The 20,618-nt window shown below is 44.5% G+C and overlaps 1 protein-coding gene across 1 annotated transcript in view; it reads right to left on the bottom strand.

The window, feature by feature from the left end:
• The window catches only part of AGO2 (argonaute RISC catalytic component 2), a gene marked incomplete at both ends in the record, with an annotated part of 39,881 nt that extends 22,767 nt beyond the window's left edge, over nucleotides 1-17,114 (bottom strand). The window contains 2 exons of the mRNA XM_079533551.1: nucleotides 1,640-1,835; nucleotides 17,084-17,114. Of these exons, the coding sequence (XP_079389677.1) occupies nucleotides 1,640-1,835; nucleotides 17,084-17,114 (227 nt within the window). The remainder of the gene's footprint in view (nucleotides 1-1,639; nucleotides 1,836-17,083) is intronic.
• Between the last annotated feature and the right edge of the window lie 3,504 nt (nucleotides 17,115-20,618).

Raw genomic sequence — 20,618 nt, 5'->3', positions numbered from 1 at the left:
ATCATACAGCAGCATGCATGCTGTCAGCACTGGAGCAGGAAGCCAGGATAATCAGTGATCGTGAAAGCAAAGCTCTCGTGGCTTCCACTATGAAAATGTGAACTGCTATTATTACTTTTTAAAATTTTTTTTTAGCACTACAGTACACTGAGAATGCATTGGTGAAATCAACAGGGCTGCTTCAGGCAGGAAGAGAATTCAGCTTGATGCGCATACAACATCTGCTTTTAACACTAAACCCAATTCTGAACTGGTTTAAAGGTTTTAAATAGCCTTAGAAATGAAAAAAAACAACAGAGCAGCGCAGTATAGTAATGCTGCTTTATGGAAATACCATTACTAGCAGACTTGTTGGTGTAACAGTTGATAATGCACTCCAGCTCGTTAACTGACATCAAGAAAACCGTGGCTTTCAGGTGACTTTTTGGACTCCACACTTTTGCTCATTACTGCATAATCCACACATATGACCTCTTTTAATATGGAAAGTTTTTGCTGTTGAATATATAAACACACCATTACAATACTCCACAGTCAAGATGTGTAGGTAGTTACAATGATGACACTTGTGGTTTCGAGTTAGTGCCAAGTCTTGCTCTCAGTTTCACTTCTGGCAACACCGCTCTTTTTCAAGTTAATGAGGTTGCCACACTGTGACTAATAGGGCACACATGCAAAATACAGGACCTAATTGCTTATTTCCTTTGCCAGCTGATCCATGCTTTCATCTCCCTATCTGGAGCATAACTTTCCCTTTTATAGAATCTACTGATGAAGGATAATTTCTTACCTAATTCAGTCCTTCCACAATCCTCTCCCAGCAGCACAAATGGGTTTTACCTCCCCTTTTAAGTAGGTGAAGGCAGGAAAACAAGCTGGCAACACCAGTTCCCTGCTAAAGGGCTTGCCAGCCAATTACACTCTGATATTTGAACAAGCAATACCAAGAATATTACTTACCAAGTTGGTTTACACTGATCTAACCTCTCTAGAGTTAATACAGTGGCTTTAATCAGAAGCTGACAAGTTCAGTCAAAATAAGGAACCACCAGCACTGAATCTTTGGGCTGGGACCAACATTGTTGGAGAAAGAGTGTAGGGTGACCTCAATGCAGCCTTCCAGTACGTAAAGGGAGCCTACAAACAGGAGGGGAGCCAACTCTTTCAAAGGGTAGATAATACAAGGACAAGGGGAAATGGTTTTAAGTTGAGGGAGGGAAGATTTAGGTTGGGTATTAGGGGAAAGTTCTTTAATACAAGAGTGCTAAGGTGCTGGAACAGGCTGCCCAGAGAGATTGTGGATGCCTCATTCCCTGGAGGTGTTCAAGGCCAGGTTGGATGGGGCCCTGGGCAGTCAGGTCTGGTATTTAATGGGGAGGTTGGCAGCCCTGCATGCAGCAATGGGGTTGGAGCTTGATAATAGTTGAGGCTCCCACCAACCCAAGCTATTCTATGATTAAAAAGTCTGAGGAACACTGCTTGTGGATGGATATGGAAAGTTGGAAGCTATCAGTACAAACAATGAATAAACAGACACATCTTCTGAGCCATCCATGAAAACAGGCACGTGGCTCCACAATTTTCAAATGAAAACCCAAATGTAAGCAAACTCAGGAAAAAAAGCAAAGCACTGGTTTACCTGTTAACTCTTCTTGGACATTTTTCTGGCTTTATATCCAACTCATAATGGTAGATATCTATTTTAGGAATGTCCATTTCAAAGAAGTTGGCCTGCAGTTTGATTGTTCTCCCAGAAGTCCCAAAATCTGGGCGAGGAGGAGGTTTGAAGGCATATCCCTGTACTGGTGGTGGCAACGGTGGAGGAGGTGCAAGCACTGAAAAGAGAGAAAGCACAATTAGCCACACCAGCTACATTCACCTGAATTGAACAAATTCACAGACTTTATCCAACAAAAGAGGGGATGTTCAAACTGGTAACAAAGAAAACCTGCTATCAGGAGTCCATTCATTTTCTCTCTTCTTCCAAAGCTCTCCTAGTCCTCACCATTGATTAGAATCTTAAAATTAGTTACATTTTCCCATACAACGACACAGCTGGGCAGGATTTTGAGATGCTAAGCAGGCACTAAGCAAACACTGGTGGAAAATCAAGAACAAAGCAAGAACTAGAGCACCATTTATGAAGAATCTCAGTTTCAAAACACATACTGATACGAACTGTGGATTGGCATTGAGAATATTACTGTTTTTTTTTTTTTTTTTTTTTAATTGTTCTATGTTATTATTTTTATTAATAAAACAGTTCTTGGGCTTTTTCCTCATTTCATTTATGTTTGGGTCAGGTCTTGTCCTCAAAATGCATTCAGAGGCATACACTCCTTTAACACCACGTTACTGCAGTTCAATAAATACTGCCACTAAAAACTGTGACTCTCCAACAGTAACCTGAAAGATCCATTCTAAATTCTTGTTCCAGAAGATCTGTGCTTCTGTGGTGATGGTGATGCTGTCCTACCATTCCCACAGCTTCTATTTTCTGCTCCTGGCACTTGGACTATTTGTTCCTTTTTATCCACACTTATATCTTGGTGGCATTATGATCTGCCTTACCACTGTTACCTGTTCAACCACTATGCACCCACATTAAGCATTTCCCTTCCCCATGCCATTATGCTCTCTAACACTGCTGTACTCACCACCACAGCCTGAGTTCTCTGCCCTTTCTCTTGTGCTGGAGAGACTGACATCAGTCTACTCCTTAAAATGGGATTGCTCGTTACTTCTCACAGGGATATAATGAAGCTCTGTTTACAAATATTCAAGGAAGAACACTGGAGCTTGCTAAGTTCCACCAGAGCTTAGTGACAAATGGTAAAAAGGCAAATTATGGAGATAACATGAAAAATGCAAATTCCTGGGGAAAGATATGAAACAGTTCACACGCACAGCAGAGAACAGAACCAGGCACTTCAGAAATAACGACCAGCAACATCAGCAACTTTCACTTTTAAACTTCATCTGTCTTAAGTGCTCCAATTAAAGTTATTTCTGGCTTAACACACTGAGCAGACTTATATAGGACAGGGTGGTGCTTGGAGGAGATAAGCACTGTTTATTAAACAGCAACACTGACCTGATAAGCAGTCAGCCTGTATTTCTGTGGCACGAAGCAGATACACATGCATTAGCTACAGGACTGATGGCTGTACCTATGTGCACCTCAGATGTGGCATTGAGGAACATGGCCTGCTGGGCATGGTGGTGATGGGTCAATGGTTGGACTACAGCATGACCTTAGCGGTCCTTACCAGCCTTACTCATTCTGTATGGGAATGCTTCTATACGGGGTGTTGCAGAGGATACAGATATACCCTATCCATGGCAACCTGCCACAACTCACCCACCAGAGCCCAAAGGGCTGCCCCTGGTGGTCTTCCAAATTCACTCTTGTAGTTTTTTTTACTCCATTCCTGGTTTTCAGAGACTCCTTTGAAAACACACACAGTGCCTTCAGACAGTATTCTGAAAGTCTACATTTAAAGTGCTGTCAAGGGGAGAATGAATTAGATGAAAGACGAGTACACCGAAACATCTGATACGCATCAGAAACTCCTTGCTCATTTGCTACATGACAATGCGAATAATAAAAATGTTTCAGCCTTGATGACTGAGACCATCAAGAAAACACAGAGCTCTATTTGTGTGGTTTGAAGTAAGGTACACTGGATATTCAGTAATGAGGTGCCAGTATAACGTCTTGAGGCTTCTCTGGAACTGAGAACTAGCAGACTTCCTACCAGAATTCATTCAATTTACAATAGACCAAGTGTTCAAAGTTACCACTCTTAAGAACTGAGACTTCTACCAAAGAAGTGGAAATTGGGGAAAACCCAGGTATTAGAAAAGTAACTGCCTCTCGGCAGTTTTCTTGAAGAACCATAAACCCCAGGCAGTATCACTCTGTTAAGAGAGGAGCAGGAAAAAGGAGGTGGCAGAGGAGCTGTGCTCAAACGTGGAACTGCACAGAGATATTAGTTTAGTGCAGAGTTTTGCAAGTTTACAACAATGCTGCAAATTCAAAGCTGGCTGCATGCAGACTTCCACTCCATCAAAATACTGCAGATCCAAACTGGAGATAGAAGTGACTCAAGGGGCCACAGGGCCAAGGCACTCCCGGCGTGTAGAAGGAATGAACGAGCCACACTTCTAATTGCACTCCTCTCCCCCTTCCAAAACCCAACCAATCGTGGAACTGAATTATCAGGGCCATTTAATTTATCACCTATATGGAGGCCTTCAGCACTGTTCTTTATTCTTCATAGTGTTGTAAAGCTTAAGGTTGTTCAGCTCTCTGAAGTGCCGCTCAGCACTGAAGGCACATACAGAAGATTTTTAGTGTGGAATTATGCCACTAACACACAGTTGGAGGCCTAATGAGTTACTAAATAAGAAGGGACCAAGCTGGTTGCAAACAAAAGGGCTTGTCGACACAGGAGATCATCCAAGCATAATTCTACTACTGTAATTATATCAATACGTTTTCTTCCACAGCAAGTCCTAACACATTTAATTATCTGGTGATGTTTTCACAGATCAAAGAACATTTTAGCACTGGGCTAACGCAGCCTACACCTGTCATAGGAAGCCTCTCAAACTACACGGCCTGTAAGTGAAACTGATGTGAAGGAAGGAAGCCTTATTCGGAAGCCCAGCTTTCAGTTGAGGTTTCATTATCAGACATCAGGGCGGTTACTCCGGATCATCCATGTGGGTGTTTTCAGATATTGCTGTGTTGATCTACAATACAGCTGCCACTGCCAGAAGCTGCCACGTGACAAGGAGATGTTTAAGAGCTTCACTACTTTTTTGTGCTCAGTAGCGCATTTTTATTCACCTCAAACAAGAGATGCAGGAAGTGAAGCAAGCACCAGGCAACAGAACTTAACCTGAAGACAGAGTAATGCTGCAAGACGTACAATAAATAACACTTTTTTTTTTTTTTTTTTTTTCCAAAAGTATATCAGACACACTAATTGCTTGACTCCCATTTAATGAAAGATGTCCAAATTTCATGCTGGCATACAGAATTTTAAACACAGTATCAAAGTGAGTCCCCCTGCAGCACTTAATGTGCCTGGCCTGCCAATCCCAGCCTTGCAGATAGTACAAAGACCACTGTGAAGTTTGCTTTTTGAACTACATTTTGCTGTTTCCAGTTAACTCGCTGATTCCATCCCTTCCATAAGAAGGAGATATTACTACTATCGATTCAAAAACCAAATTGGGGGGGGAGGGGTTATGAACCTGAGCTCAGCTACGGAACAGCTGTTTTGCCCCCAAGCCTGCAGGAAGCAGCAACAAGATCAGGCTAAGAACCAAGATCAGCAAAAGAAGGGATGTGTGTGCTGCAAGAGGCAACTGTGTAGGAGGTGCTGGATATGGTAAGAACACAGAGTAAGCTGCAAGAGACCAGACACGGCCACTCTCCTCTTCACAGGAGTTTCCAAAGCAACTCCTGCAACTCGTTCCAATGGTTGATTACTCTCATGGTAAAACACATTTGTGATATTATTAGCTAGTTTCCTGTGCTGCAGCTTCTGTCTCTTACCCTGTCCCTTGTGCACCTTCTCTAAGTCCACATCTACCTCCTCCAGATCTTGCCCTTAGGAACTTGCAGATTTCCTTAGCTGTCCTGAAGGTTCTACAATCCCAGTTCTCTCAGCCATATGTACGTATGTCAGAATGTCTTTGCACGCAGTCTTCAGCTTCAGGCCATCTTCAAGTTTTCTTACAGTATGTGTTTTTAAACAAATTTGACTTCTGAACTGGTTTTCTGTTAGGAACGGCTGGAGAAAGATAGAAAGAGAGCCTGCAGTGTTTTGTAAGAGATAAGAGAAACTCCAAGCTGCAGCTAATAGCCCCTTGATACTATAGGGGGTTGAGGCTTCTATACATCTGTCTTTGCTGCTTATTAAGCACGTTTTGGAGTACACAAACTAAGTTCATCAGTCAAGTTACAGCACTGTTGCATTAGATGATACACAAGGAAACAACCTTATCAGTTATCCCCCCAAATTCAACAAACCACAAGAGAAGCACTGCAGGGAAACCGAAGAAATATGGATGCCCCATCCCTGCAGGCATTCAAGGCCAGGCTGGATGTGGCTCTGGCAGCCTGGTCTGGTGGTTGGCGACCCTGCACATAGCAGGGGGGTTGAAACCAGATGGTCACTGTGGTCCTTTTCAACCCAGGCCATTCCACGATGATGACTCTATGATGAAATGATGATGTAGTCAGAACTTCATTTAAGCCTGTATTACAGCATTATTTTAACTATCAACTATTGAAGATCCCATAGTAAGGTGCAATTGCCAGAAGATTTTCTGCTAATAACACATCCTCTTGAAAAACAATACTTGATAGAGCCCAGAAGGGCAAGTAACCTGATAAGCATCTGAAAGGAATGAAAGAGTAAAAACAATTATTCCTGCTCTTTTATGCAAATGAACACCATCTAAGTATCCTCAGTAGGATAAATCCTGTAACCACTTCTTGTTCTAGTGGTATCAATGAAAACAATTATTCAATTGGATGAAGAGCAAACAGATTACTAAAGCTGTCCTCAGAAGGGAAGAAAACAAAAAGGGAGATTGGGGAGGAGAGCCTTCTGGTAATCCTTATCTCCTATTCCAGTTTCCTAGCCAAGGGCTGTTAAATGATTATTTTCCTGGAATGGCCCTACAATGCTATCCAGAGTTCAATCACTTGGGAATGGAGAATTCCTGCTCCCCATCACATTCAGACTGCTCCTGTGCTTCTCACAAGTACCTGCTTGTCATCATCGCATAATCGTTTGAGTTGGAAGGGATCCTAAAAGGCCATCTAGTCCAACTCCCCTACAGTGCACAGAGACACCTACAGCTCCATCAAGGTGCTCAGAGCCCCATCCAGCCTGACCTTGAATGTACCTCCAGGAATGGGGTTTCCACCACCTCTCTTGGTAACCTCCTCCAGTGCTTCACTAACCTTACTGTAAAAAACTTCATCCTTATGTCCAATCTCAATATCCCCTCTTCTAGTTTGAAATCGTTTCCCCTTGTCCTCTTGCAATAGATTCCACAGTCTGTTCCCTCTCCTAGCTCTCCTTTAGATACTGAAAAGCAGCTCTCAGATCACCTCACAGTCTTCTCCAGGCTGAGCAGCTCCAGCTCTCTCAGCTGTCCTCATAGCCAAAGTGTTCCATCCCTTGGATAGCTTCTGTGCCCCTCCTCTGGACACACTCCAACAGGTCCATGCATCTGTTGTGCTGAGGACTCCACATCTGGATGCAGTACTCCAGGTGAGGCCTCACCTTGGCAGAGCAGAGGGGCAGGATCACCTCCCTCACCCTGCTGGCCACACTTCTTTTGATGGCAGCCCAGGATACAGGTGGCTTTCTGGGCTGTGAGGGCGCATTGCTGGCTCATGTCCAGTTTCCTACACACCAGTACTCCCAGGTCCTTTTTGGCAGGGCAGCTGTGCTTTATCCTTACATCTTATTTTTAAGACCCCTGTATGATACTATTGGGAACTACATGGATTTCATTGTGCCAAATTGCTTCTAATTCCTTAGCAGTATGCAGTTCAGTATTCAGATAAGAAGCAGAAGTGTTGGATAAACAGCACTGCCTTCAAATCTGTGATCTCATTATGTTCAGTAGACTTAATCGAGAGATCATTTTTATGTAATAATTGTCACCACAAGAGAACTGAAGCAGTGTTAATTATCAAGTCAAACGTATTCTGCTTAGAAGAAGTAGTCAGTTACAGATCTACAGCTGCCTTGGTTATCCTGGATACTTCCCCACCCTGCTGTAAGACATGGATGCGATCTCTCTCTACCGCAGGAAGCAATGTAACCCAGGGAGATCAGAATTCCTTCCAGACACCCACAGTGAGTGCAGTCAGAGATGAAAAGGAAGAACAAAACAACAATCCTGTTTGCTTTATAAAGTCATGACCAAGTTTCCAATATGGATACATAATAGACTGCAAGAACCCCACGTACAAGCAGAGGAGCAGCACAGAGCATTCAAGATGTACATGGAGCATCCAACAGCTATTCCTATAAATGTGGCTTGACTGATATCTGCATGCAAAGCTGCACAAAGTACCACTGAAATTCTTCCTATGGGATACAGAGAATTCTTTTAATTGCAAACAGTAATGTTGAATTAAGTTATGAACTGGAAATGGTGAGCCTCATCCAAACAATGCAGTGGGTGCTTACGACATACCTACGTGTCAGTAATCCAGTTGAAAGTTATCACAAATGGAGACTACAAAATGACTTCACCTTCAAGCAGATCTCCACTAGGTGAAGATGGAAAATGGAGACTGGTCTGAGTGATGTTTATCACACTTCACCACAATGAATCGTTCTGTTGTCCTTACCTTGGAAAGTGCTGAACTAATTCCAGGTTTTTCTAAGGATTAAAAAAAGTCTAGTAGTATTTTCTGTATTCATAAAGAACAGTGCCTCCATTCAATACAACCTCAAGCCTTTAGGAATGGAGAAGAATGAAGCAGTGAGTATTACATTATCATAGAGAAGAAAACATCCAAATAGCACCTACTTCATGCTGCTTCATACCTTTTAGAGGATAGAACAGAAATTCTGTGTCCTTCATTGCACCTTACCCCCCTTCACCTGCACTCTCTGAAACACTGCATTTAGGTTAGGATAGGAAAGAAGTGCAGCTTACTTCCTTTCTTAGTCAACAGTCATACTCCACACTTTGAGACCACGTGGTTATGTACAATATGGTACAACTCAGCCTCCAGTGTCGTCAGCTTTCCTTTCCTTTTTTCTAAGTCACACTAGACTCGTAAAGCACAACTTCTTTATTAAGGAAACCTCATCAGTGCTGCATATTTATTTCAGAGGCCAAGCTGAAGTTTCTATCAAACTACCTGGTGTGACCACTGGGTGAATGAGAACTTGCATTCAGTTCACAGCATCACTGAAGCTGTGCCAGAATCAGAGCCCAGTGAGGGGTACTCAGTTCCAAGCAACTATATCAGCTACTTCAGCACCCTTTGCCCAGTGACATTCGTACTGTATCTAATTTAATGAAACACAAATGATTGGGAATCAGACTAGGTGATCTCTAGTCCCTTCCAACCCCTACAGCTCCATGATTCAGTGATTTGTCCTCAGCTTACTAAAGAAATAAGCCCAGGACAGACATCTGTGCTGTACCTTTGCTATACTGACACCTCCACAGACTTGAAATAACAGTGCTTTGGTCTGAACTCTGAAAACACAAAAATTAAAATGTCTTCATGACTACAATATTTTTAATTTACAACACTCAACTCTTGAGGTATAATTCAGAAGCTTTCCCTCAAAACGAAATCTTTGCCCAGACACACAGCAGATCAATCTAAAAAATACTAATGCTCCCATGGCTCAGTTTCAAAGTAGGAAATTCACAGTTCATTTATCATTTTAGATAGTGAAAGCAGCTGCAGGAGCATCTCTACCATGCAAGAGATCCAACAGTATATAATGCAATTTCAAGAGAAGGCTGTGGTTTCCAGCATTGCTGAGAGGAGCAGTAAAATACTGGTTTGTAATAATGGAATAATTGAGACATGAGAAGTGAAGGCTTTCAGTTGAATGGTTCTGTGATGTTTTTCCCCAATTACAGCTTTTTTCTTCCACCTGCTTCCTGTAACCAACTTAAGTTCTCATATTAGTCAAAACAAATGAAGACCCAGCTGTGGCACTGTGCCACCCAAGTGACGACAGCTAAAGCTTGGGAGCAGACTATAAGTAGTGACACCTGACTACAGGGAGATTCACAGTCCCACAGAAATATGTATTCATCCATTTTCAGCCGCAGTGTCACTACCAACATTTCATTCAGTATTGCACCTAGTCCTGTACATTTCCATTTGTGGTCTGCCCATTCTGTTTAAGGATTCTGCAAAAGACAGGAAAAAAACAAAGCGTATACAAGCGTGTCCAAGTTTTAGGTTAATGAACATTTGCAAATCAGGAATAATTAGGAAAAAAATACTACTGTATTCTAATCACACGACACAATCCAAACAATAAAGTTCCGTTTCCTCACCCCAGTGGGAATTCACTTTGAAGTTTCCTCTTCCTGCATGAAGCTCTCACTTCTTCAAACAACACACCCTCATTCACACAGCAGTGACTTGTACAGATCGAAACCACGCGCTCCTTCATTAAACCCTGAAGAAATGTATTTGGTTCATTGAGGCATTCATTCTTCTGCACTGTCATACCTACCTGAACCTCAGTGTCCTCCATTCTATTCTTGTTTCGTCTGTGGTTTGGAGGGTTGGTGGGTTTTTTTGTTGATTTTTTTTTTTAAAGCTATGTCTCAAACACTGATGTTCAAAAAGGGATAGAGTCCAAAGAGCTCAAGTTGAAACTCACTGTTGTTTGAGAAGTCTTGCATTTTAGCAGCAATTAGAATAAAAAAGAACATAAAAAAAATCACAAAGAGATCCCCACCCCCTGATCCCCCCAAATCTACAGACTGTGCTCCACATGAGAGCAAACGAAGATGTCAGAAATGATGGAGGATTACGACAGGGCAAGAGAGGCCAACCAACAGAGAGACTCCTTAAAAGCAGCAGAAAGGGAGCATTCACTGCAATCCACAACTTGTATGAAAGGACAATGTAATAAGTTCTTTATCAAAGGATAAGCGAAGCCAAGAACACAGAAACATTTAGATAGGAATTTACCCTCTGCATGAATAGACGTCTGTCCTATACTAGTTAACACTTGCTAAACAAGTTTCAGAAGGTATTTAACGAGGCCCCAGTAATAATTATGTTTTAAAGGCTTATTCATCTACATGACAAATTTAACTTCAAACAGTTCTCAGATTGATCTAGCTAAGCCAGTGAATCCTCCCCTCTTGGGAACTCATCTAAAATAGGCTTATTTAAAACAAATCACAACTGGCATGTCCACACACTTCCTACTACTAAACTAAGGCAGAGTTCTACAGAAGTGATCTGTGACACGAGCAGCTCTAAGAGGCACCCATGCCCACATCACAGCACCTACTGCTGCCTCAAAGTCAGTTCACAGTCCGGCCAGAAAAGAGTCACTGAAGTGGTTAACAAAATCATCAACCTGGTCTTGCCTGTCTATCAATCTGTGATATAAACACCACTACAGATCTTAAAAGCAATGCTGAGCCCCGAGTGACGTGCTGAAGAGCAACGACTCCATTTCTGCCCCACAGACCGCTGCTGCAGTCACAACACATCCCATAACTTTTATCACCAGCATTCCTGCTTTGCTTCTCTCAAGGAAAACTCAACAGGGCAAAGAGATAAAGGCAGAAAAAAAGACTTGGTTCAGTTTGGAGCAGCACACAATGCAGCATCCCACACGATGCCAGCACAACCATTTCTTCCTGCAGCACCACTAGATTAGGCTAGTTTCAGACATACATAAAATTATAGGCTAGCACACAGACAGCTTTTATATCTGCTTTCAGCAATGAAGCATTTTGTTTCTCGAGAGAAAAGAAGACTAAAACATACAGCAGAGACAAAACACAGCTGAGAAGCTCTGCCAGAAATAGAAAAAGACAAACAAATTACGACAGGAGAGAACCAACTACTCTCACCACATCTGCGGTTAAAAAGCATCAGTTTCACAACTCAAGTACAACCAACATTTGGCAGCGCTGTGGAAAGCACAGTGAGAACAAGCATTGGCACAGCTTGCCCAGGGAAGTGGTGGAATTGCCATCGCTGGAGGTGTTCAGGAGAAAGGCAGATGTGGCACCGAGGGCCGCAGTTCAGTGCTCTGTGGGGATGGGTTGATAGTTGGAGTGAATGGCCTTAGAGGTCTTCTATAATCTTACTGATTCTACGATTCCGCTGTATTTATACATCAAATTCCCCAAGTATTCCACCTAACAACACAGAAGAAACACCTACTACCCACATAGCTGCAGCATTAAGCAATCATGGTACTCCACCCCCTTTTGGCTACTTTTCTGCCAACTGCACTTGATGGTGTAGAACCCCTGAACAGCCTGATGCCTCAGTGGTCACCTGGGGAACACTCCCTTTACTCTTTTCACCCTTACATGGCCATGTAAGATCAAGCTGAATAGTTTTCCTCTTGCCAATTTCCTAAGGGGAACAAGTATCCTTGATTAATCAGCGGAGTGGTGAGATGCTGCAACAGGCTGCCCAGAGAGGCTGTGGATGCTCCATCCCTGGAGGTGTTCAAGGACAGGTTGGATGGGGCCCTGGGCAGCCTGGTCTAGTATTAAATGGGGAGGTTGGTGGCCCTGCATGTAGCAGGGAGGTTGGAGATTCATGATCCTTGAGGTCCCTTCTGTGATTAATCTGATAACATCAACTGCCAAGACATTCTGCTTTAGCATAAGCAGTACTTGATCAAAGCATTTTACGCTCAGCATTCATTAAGCACAGACAATACCCCTTTCTTTCCAAGGGAAGATCATTGCTTCCATTACATGCATCTTCCCATCCAGATAGTTTTGAGATGTCTACCTGCTATCAGTGCCACTTGCCTTTACAGCTGTGGAAGATGATGTTGTTCAGGTCTGTCTTTTCCAACTTTGCAAGCATGGAATCAGTAAGAAAACGTTTGTGTTCAGCTTTAGGTATTAAAATAAATTAGAGAAGGAAAAAAAAAAAAGTCCTTGCAGTACCTTGGAAAGCACAGAACTTGACAAGCCAACAGGACAGGAGACACTTCTCGTGCTGGTGGGCTGCTCTTTATCCATCAGAAAAGATGCATGGTACTGACGGCAATTCATCAGACAATGCATGGAGCAGATCCCTACCCACAGCCTTAAAACTACATAATATTTTCCATCAGCTCTTTTTTTCCTAGCCTGGAACTTAGCAAAAGTAAGATACTCACGGATGACTTTTCTTAATAGTCATGGAAATGAGAGGTCACATCTTTAACAAGTGTTAGTACTGCCTGCTGTTATGAATATTATAAATTTGGTCATTAACAACATGACCAATAGCTCCTCTAAAACTTGAGATAAGGAAGGCTGTATGCAACACCGTTTTCGATGAGTCTTACAAGTTTTGTAAAGCTATCTGTACATCCAGTAAGAGAATCACTGCTGAATAAACTTTTGTACTTTCCATACAGTGAATCTTTTGTATACATTGGCTCGCTAAGGAAAGGAGAAAGTTTCAGTCGGATGTGCGTCAACATCAGTCATCTTTTCATCAAATAATCAACCAGGAGGTAAGAAAATACCCTTAATTTTCACGTGTTTGACACATGGAAAGCCATAACCCCCTTTACAAAGCCGCTGTATTTCAGACAACTGCTGCTTTAACAATGCCACCAGTAGCAGACAAAATTAAACGTGCTTTCAAAGACTAAGAAATAGAATATATAGGATGCTAATCTTGCAATTCAGAAATATAGAATCACTCACTGTAAGTTACAAAAGTTCACGTGAGTTTTCACCACTTTTTCAAAACAAACTGATATAAAAACAGTGTCTTTATTAACACGTCCACCTTGTCTATGGAAAGGAAGGTTGGACTACCTGATCTTTAAGGGTTCCCTCCAACACAAACCATTCCATCACTACGCCACTCGGACGTTCTTTGAAATGAGTCAGGTGAACAACAGAAAAACTGCTGCTACAGCCACATAACTTGCTTTATACTGTTAAATGGAGAGAGAATTAAGATGAAAATAGCCAGCCCTGAGGCAGATTGAACCATTACGTTGGCAGGAGGCCAACACCACAGAATGGGCATCCAGTTTGGCAGTGGGAACTTGAAGAGTGAAGTACTTCCCACGCATCAACAACATCGAGAAGCAAACAGCAGCAAGGTCTAAGATAGGAGGCACAGGAACGGAGCATTCAAGTGGTGTCAAGGATGTGCTGATACACGGATGCTGGAGCTCCTGGGCATTCACAGCAGCTGCTAATCTTACATGGCTGCAAATGACAACTCTCATGCATTCCTCCGAACCAGATTTTGACAATTTCAGGTGTCAGATTAATGTATGGAAGGGGACTTTCACCGCAGCACCCAGACTGCACAGAGGCTTGTGCAATACAGCTGAGCCTCCTGCTGATAGCCCCAGTTCTAGACTGGTTTCATCATAATCAGAAATGAAAACATAATTCCCTCACTTACATTTAGAAGCAATTTAACATTTATGAGGTAAATCAAAGGGTTGAATTCTAACAGCACTTAATTGTTAACCAATCTGGAGATTGATAACGCGATTTAGTGAAATATACAACTCAATAGCAACTTGATTACAGATCCATGGAGGACAAGATTCACACTAACAGAATACCCTATATCAGTGTATGCACATGTGCACAGATGCACAACATACACTGCAGTACACACACACAGATAAACAGAGACGTGGATCCAGTGGATCCCACCCTCATGAAACACCTATCGTTAGAACATATCTAAGTAGGGAGGTGGATGGAAAAATAAGCCAGCCTATACTTAACACTTCCCTCTATTCAAGTTTAGAGTAAATGCTCACAGTACATCTGCCTCGGTGGGAGATAATCAAGACTAGCTTGAGTGGGATAACTTCACTCCGGCCTCTACCAAAGGTCTTGAGGATTTGATAGCGCCTAGGAGGCATTCCAACCCAGCCGAGATTGCTGGTCACAGCTCACTGCAATCCAGGAAAGCCCAAAGGGTCTCACTTAGAATCTCTGCTACAGGAGTAGCTGCCTTTTGTCAGGTATTTTTTCATATCAACTCAACTTGGAAAGTACCAGAATATTTCACTATCCACCAGTTGTGCCTAGAACATGATGGATTCCCAAATTCTGTACCAATCTCCTTAGGCCACAGTCCAGGTGCAGATGCACTAGGATGCCTGGAGCTGACTGATCCTAAATGATGGGAGAAGCGGGAGCCAGATATGATAAGGAAGTGCTTTAATGCTCTGATCTGCTGCTTTTCGCAATGTATGTGAAAGGAGAGGCAAGGCCACACTGGTCCTCTGCCTTTCACACATGGTCCAAGGAGAGGAATCACCAAGAGGCATAAGAGAAACAGGGGGACAGCTGTACTACCCTGCGGTTTGCAATAAGACCCTCTAACAAAAAGATCCCTGCTTACAACTTGATGTGGAACAGGAATCTGTTTGGAACCAGCAGAAGCCACTGTGCTGCTAAGGCTCTCTGTGGGATGGTTTTACAGCAAGGAAGCAAAAATCCTCACAATACAGAGAACAACTCGCAGCTCCTACCCCAGAACAGACTCTGCCCAGCTCTGCAGAAGGCTGAGCTGCAGAGATAAACTAGGAAGCAAACAAGTCTGAGGATGAGCTTGGTTGGAGGGAGCAGAAGAGTAGGAGTCTGAGACACAGAGGTGATGTTTGGAGAGGAATAACAACCTCAGACTCAGTGAAAGGATGGTCTCAGAGCAATATTCTGATACTCAGAAAGGGCTGTTCTGGTAAAGGGGTAATGTCCTTAAACACTAGGTGTAGTGCTGTAGAAGTCAGATCATTTTGCATGAAAGGAAGAGAAGGATCAGAGAGAGAGAATGTAGGAGGATAAAGGGACATGTAAAGGTACTCCCAATACATACACTGCAAGTATTTTCAATAATACTTTGGCTCTTTACACACAATTTTGAAGATTTTATCAACAGGAGGTAAGCAGCCTTTGCAACACAAACGAGTGCCACAAATACCTTGACACTGAATGAAGAAGAAAACCAGGCACTAAAAGCAAGGCAGATAATTAAATCAATACTTATACACCGATGTTACTACCGAAACGTGCAAGTGATGTTCTACATAAAACACAGAGCCCTGAATATCAGTCTGGATGCACACAGCTGCAGTGACCATACATAAACCCAGTGCCATGAATAACAGTCTGAATACACACAACTGCAGTAACCTCTCCCCCCAGCACGTCCAGTAAATGCACTGTAGGAAGAAATGCAAAGAATTACGAAGACTCCCCTAAGACAAAAGCAATCACTGCAGTTGTCCTTCTTGATTCCTGCTCCTTCAAGGAGAATCAGATCAGAGGAAGAAAAAAACCAGCACCAAAAGAAGCCAGCACCAAACTGTGGATGCTACCGTGTGAATGTTCTTACAGAGGAAGCATTCCTGAGCAGTAGCCACAGGTTCCACCTTCTGCTACGCTACTCCTTGCCAGGTACCCTTCTAGAGATGATTCTAGGAAAACCTGTTAAGAACAGTAACTTAAAATGAAGTTGCTCACTCCGAAACTTTTCTAGGAAAAAAAACCTCAACCTCTGAAGTACCTGTCACCCAAACTATAACACAGAAACAGCCGAACAGTAACAAGCACTGTCCTATATTGTGCCAACTCGCACAACGTCCATCTAAATCACGCTAAACGTTATTTAAACCGAGAGCGTCAGTGACCATCCTGTTGTTCGCATTCATCGCCGCTTTCGCTGGCAGAACACACAGCTTTGAGGTCTGCAGCCCCTTCCAGCCCTACCCGACACGTGGACACCGTTTTTACTCCCATCTCAACAAGGAAACCAGGCAGGAGGGCCGCGGTTCGCCGCTCACCCCCCGCTCCCGTGCCCCTCAGGACGGCGCGGCGGATCGGAGCGAGGAAACGGGAGACCCCGGGGACACCGCGGGGCAGGAGGCCGAGCTGGCAGAACAGCCGGGCCCGGCGCGGGGAAGGCGGGCGGCACGTAGCGCACAGCCGCGGGCACGGACGGCCCCGCCGGCCCCCGCCTCGCTGCGGGGCGGCTCCAAGCGGGCAGAGCCCCCGGCCTCGGCCCCCCGGCAGAGGGAGGGGACAGCGGAGGAAGGCGACCCCTCTCGGGGGCCTCAGGCTCGCGGTGCCGAGGGCGGCCCGAGCCCTCCTTCCCACGGCGTGGCCTCGGCGGCCGCGGCCAGGCCCGCGTTTCCCCTCCTCCCCCCCCCTGCGCGCTTCTCCGGCCCCGCGGCGCAGCGCCGTGAGGGGCCGCTGACAGCGCCTCGTGCGCCGCCTCCCCCAGCTCCCCCACGCGGGAGCCGAGTTCGAAACCCCGGAGCGAAAAAAGCGCCCCGGGTGGCTCGAGGGAAAGCGGCCAAAGCCTCACCGGGTCCGGCGGTGCTGGCTCCCGGGTACATGGCTCCGTGCGCGGCGGCGGAGGCGGCGCCTCTCTTCAGGTCCCTACGGCGGCGGCGGCCGAAGGGGAGGGAAAGGGAGGGAAAGGGAGGGAGAGAAGCCCGAGCGGCGGTTACGCTGCTGGGAGAAGGGGGAGGAGAAGGAAAGAGAAGGGAGGGGAGAGGAAAAGAAAAGGGGAGGAGGGGAGAGGGGAGAGAAAAAAAAAAAAAAAAAAAAAAAAGAGAGGGAGAGAAGAAAAAAAAAAAAAAAAAAAAAGAGGGAAGAGGGCCGGGCCGACGCCGGGAAACCAGGTTACTCGGCGGCACTGAGGAGCGGGGAGGTGGGCGGGGGGAAGGGAGGAGCCGCGCAGTCACGGGAAGGGGCGCCCCGCCCGCCGCCTCCGCCCGCCTCCTCGGGCCCCATCGGGCGGGAAGCGCGGCACGGCCGGAGCGAGCGGGGTGCGCCCTTCCGCCGCCGCCTTCTCTTCCTCACGGCGGGGTGCGAGCGATCTTTCGCCGTGCTCGCGCCGCTTCGCTCCTGGCGGCTTGTGCCGTCTCTTTCAGCGAGACGTGGCGACGTGACGAGCCCTCTGCTGCCCGTTCGACGTGACGCTGATGTGAGTGTCCTGTCTCGGAAATCCAGCGGTGTGCTGACTCGCACAGCGGGGTCATCTCTGGCCATCTTATTCGAAGTGTAGTGCAGGAGAATACGGACTAACAATTGCCGTGATGCAAAAGAGACATCGAATCATAGAATTCTTTGAGTTGGAACAGGCTCATAAGGGCCCTTTAGTCCAACTCCCCTGCAGTGAGCAGGGACACTTACAGCTCCATCAGGTGCTCACAGCCCCATCCAACCCGACCTTCGATCAGGGATGGAGCATCCACCGCCTCTCCGGGCAGCCTGTGCCAGTGCTCCATCATCCTTATCAGAAAGAACTTTGTTCTCATTTTGAATATAACTGTTCCCTCTTTTAGTTTGCAACTGCTTCCCCTTGTCCTGTCACGACCCTGCTAAAGAGTCTGTCCCCATCCTTACAGCCATCCTTTACATTCTGAAAGGCCATGCTCAGGGTCTCCCTGGAACCTTCTCTTCAAAAGAAGCGTGGCCAGCAGGGCGAGGGAGGTGATCCTGTCCCTCTGCTCTGCTGAGGCCTTACCTGGAGTACTGTGTCCTGACGTGGAGTTCTCAGTACAGGAGATGGGGATCTGTTAGAGTACATCTGGAGGAGGGCCACAAAAGTGATCCCGGGGATGGAATGCCGCCCTCTCTGAAGACAGCTGGGAGAGCTGGAGCTGTTCAGCTTTGAGAAGAGAAGGCTGCATGGAGACCTGAGAGCAGCCTTTCAGTATCTGAAAGGGGGCTGCAAGAAAGAAAGGGACAGAGTCTTTAGAAGGGACTGTTGTGGTAAGAAAATATTAGGCAGTCCTAAATGCTGACAGTAGAAAATCATGCAGCCTGCATCTCAGTTTTTGATACTATATTTAAATCAATCTCTTCAATCTGATTAGGAAGATAACTCCCTCTAACGTTATCATACTTCCATGCCACTAGACCTTCTGCATTTAAGTACAAGAGAACACACAAGTACCGTAATAGGTTTCTAGAAAAGTCCACTGAAAGCAGTGATTGTGGAGAAATTAGCAACCAGCATCCAGCAGCTGATGTCACCCAGCTATGTCTAGATTTACCGCCTCACGCTAGCACTGACTGCACAGTGTATGTATAGCTGTATGCCGTGTGCCTGTCTTGAGACTTACCATTACATTCTCAGGTTCAAAAATGTGTGAAAAAAACAAGGACAAAAAAAGTAGTAGGGCTACCATCACATCAGCAGTTTGTTTATTGTTACAGCAAGAGAAACATCAAGGCTTGTGTTTGCTGTACAAGGAATGCAAGATGAAAGTAAGTCATCATTGTGAGTAATGGCATTTCAAAGTCTGTGACTTTTGATCCCTGGCACCTGACGTGCTGTGGCAGTTGACATACATACCATCACCAGGAGCATCGCAAGCATTTGATTATCAGCTCTATCAGTGCTCAAAGCGTTTATCAAAGCTTATATACTTCATTCAAGCATTATAATATATAATTTCACTGATAAGATTGCCCTCTGTCAGGACACTCACAAGTTTGGAACCTGCAAGGAGAAGAGGAACAAAACACGAGCAATGATTACTGTGTTATATTTTTTCACATGAAAGAAGAGCTCCTGGCGTTGGTAGAAATGTGGAATGAGCTCCACATGTACTTCCAGGAAGATGACCATCACAGTTTTGTAGGCAGACAACAACCAAACTGACTGTTGGACACACAAACATTGATAATCCTGTCTCATCTTTCTACATCATTCTGCTTGTGAAACACCACACTGAAAGCAATGGTCAGCAGAACTTACATGCAGAAGGGATGCACTGATATGGAACTTCATCTGATAGCTCAATCTGCTGCAAAAGGAAAAACAACTGATGAAGAGTTCACGACAGTGCTCTGCAGTCAGTTTGAAAATAACAAGCTATCGAGCAACAGAAGATGGGCATTAGAACTTCAAAAGCAAAAGGGCTTATCGCTGTGTATACATGGCTGCGGACTTGCACAATCAGTTAAACAGTAAATCAGTTAAATAGCTGTATTTAAACACTGTTTTCATGTCTCAGAGTCCTGTTGTTCCTCTGTGCTGCTGTACTCTCCCAGCAACATTTCTGTGTTGACGCAGCAGTGCTGGTCTCCCTCTGCTCCTGAAGGAACAGGACACACGCTTTGCTCCATGTCACTTCATTACTTCTAAGGCTTTCTGTCACTGACAGTTGCTGTTTTGGAGCACAGTGAAACCTAATTATCTGTTCGTCGGCAATTTCACACCAATAGAAAACCAACAACAACAAATAACTCCTCCATTTCATAAAAGGTTTTGGATCAGAGTGGTTTGGAAGTTCTATAGCAGCTTTCTTTTCATCGTGCTCTCTATGTACTCTATTAACAATTACACAGTAGTGTAAGAAGAATTACTGAAACACAATCAAATTTCTTTAAAGAGAAATGTAACTGTTTTGCACAATACGCTGTCATAACGGCTGCATTTCAGGCTGAAATTTCCTAGAGACCTCCCATAGAAGGAATTAAATTAGTTTTGGAAAAGCTGTGCATTTTCTCATCGTTTTGGAAGTAATGATAGGATTTATGAATGGCTTTTAAAATTCGTTTATATAAATGGAGGTGCTTGGGGGTAAATATTTTACACGCAACAGGCTGCTGGCAGAATACCTGGCTTTTCTTTTTATTAGAGAACATATTTTGACTTCACTAAGTAACAACTCTTTTCATTTTAACCCAAATTGCATTCAAAGCCAGTTTATACAAGTCTGCTAAGGATGAGTAGTAATGATACAATGGGAAAAATTTTACTTAGGGAGGAAAGATGTAAATTTGATGCTTGACTCTGAGGGGGACCCAAACTTACTTTTTTTTTTAGCCTTCAAGTGCCCTGGCTTTTAAGATGTTATTCTGGAGTGCCTGCATTAGATTTC

Source organism: Tetrao urogallus (genome assembly GCF_951394365.1).
Source record: "Tetrao urogallus genome assembly, chromosome: 3".
In the NCBI taxonomy this organism is placed as follows: Eukaryota; Metazoa; Chordata; class Aves; order Galliformes; family Phasianidae; genus Tetrao; species Tetrao urogallus.
Note: the sequence above shows the minus strand (reverse complement) of the source record. Positions and strands in the feature narration are given on the sequence as shown.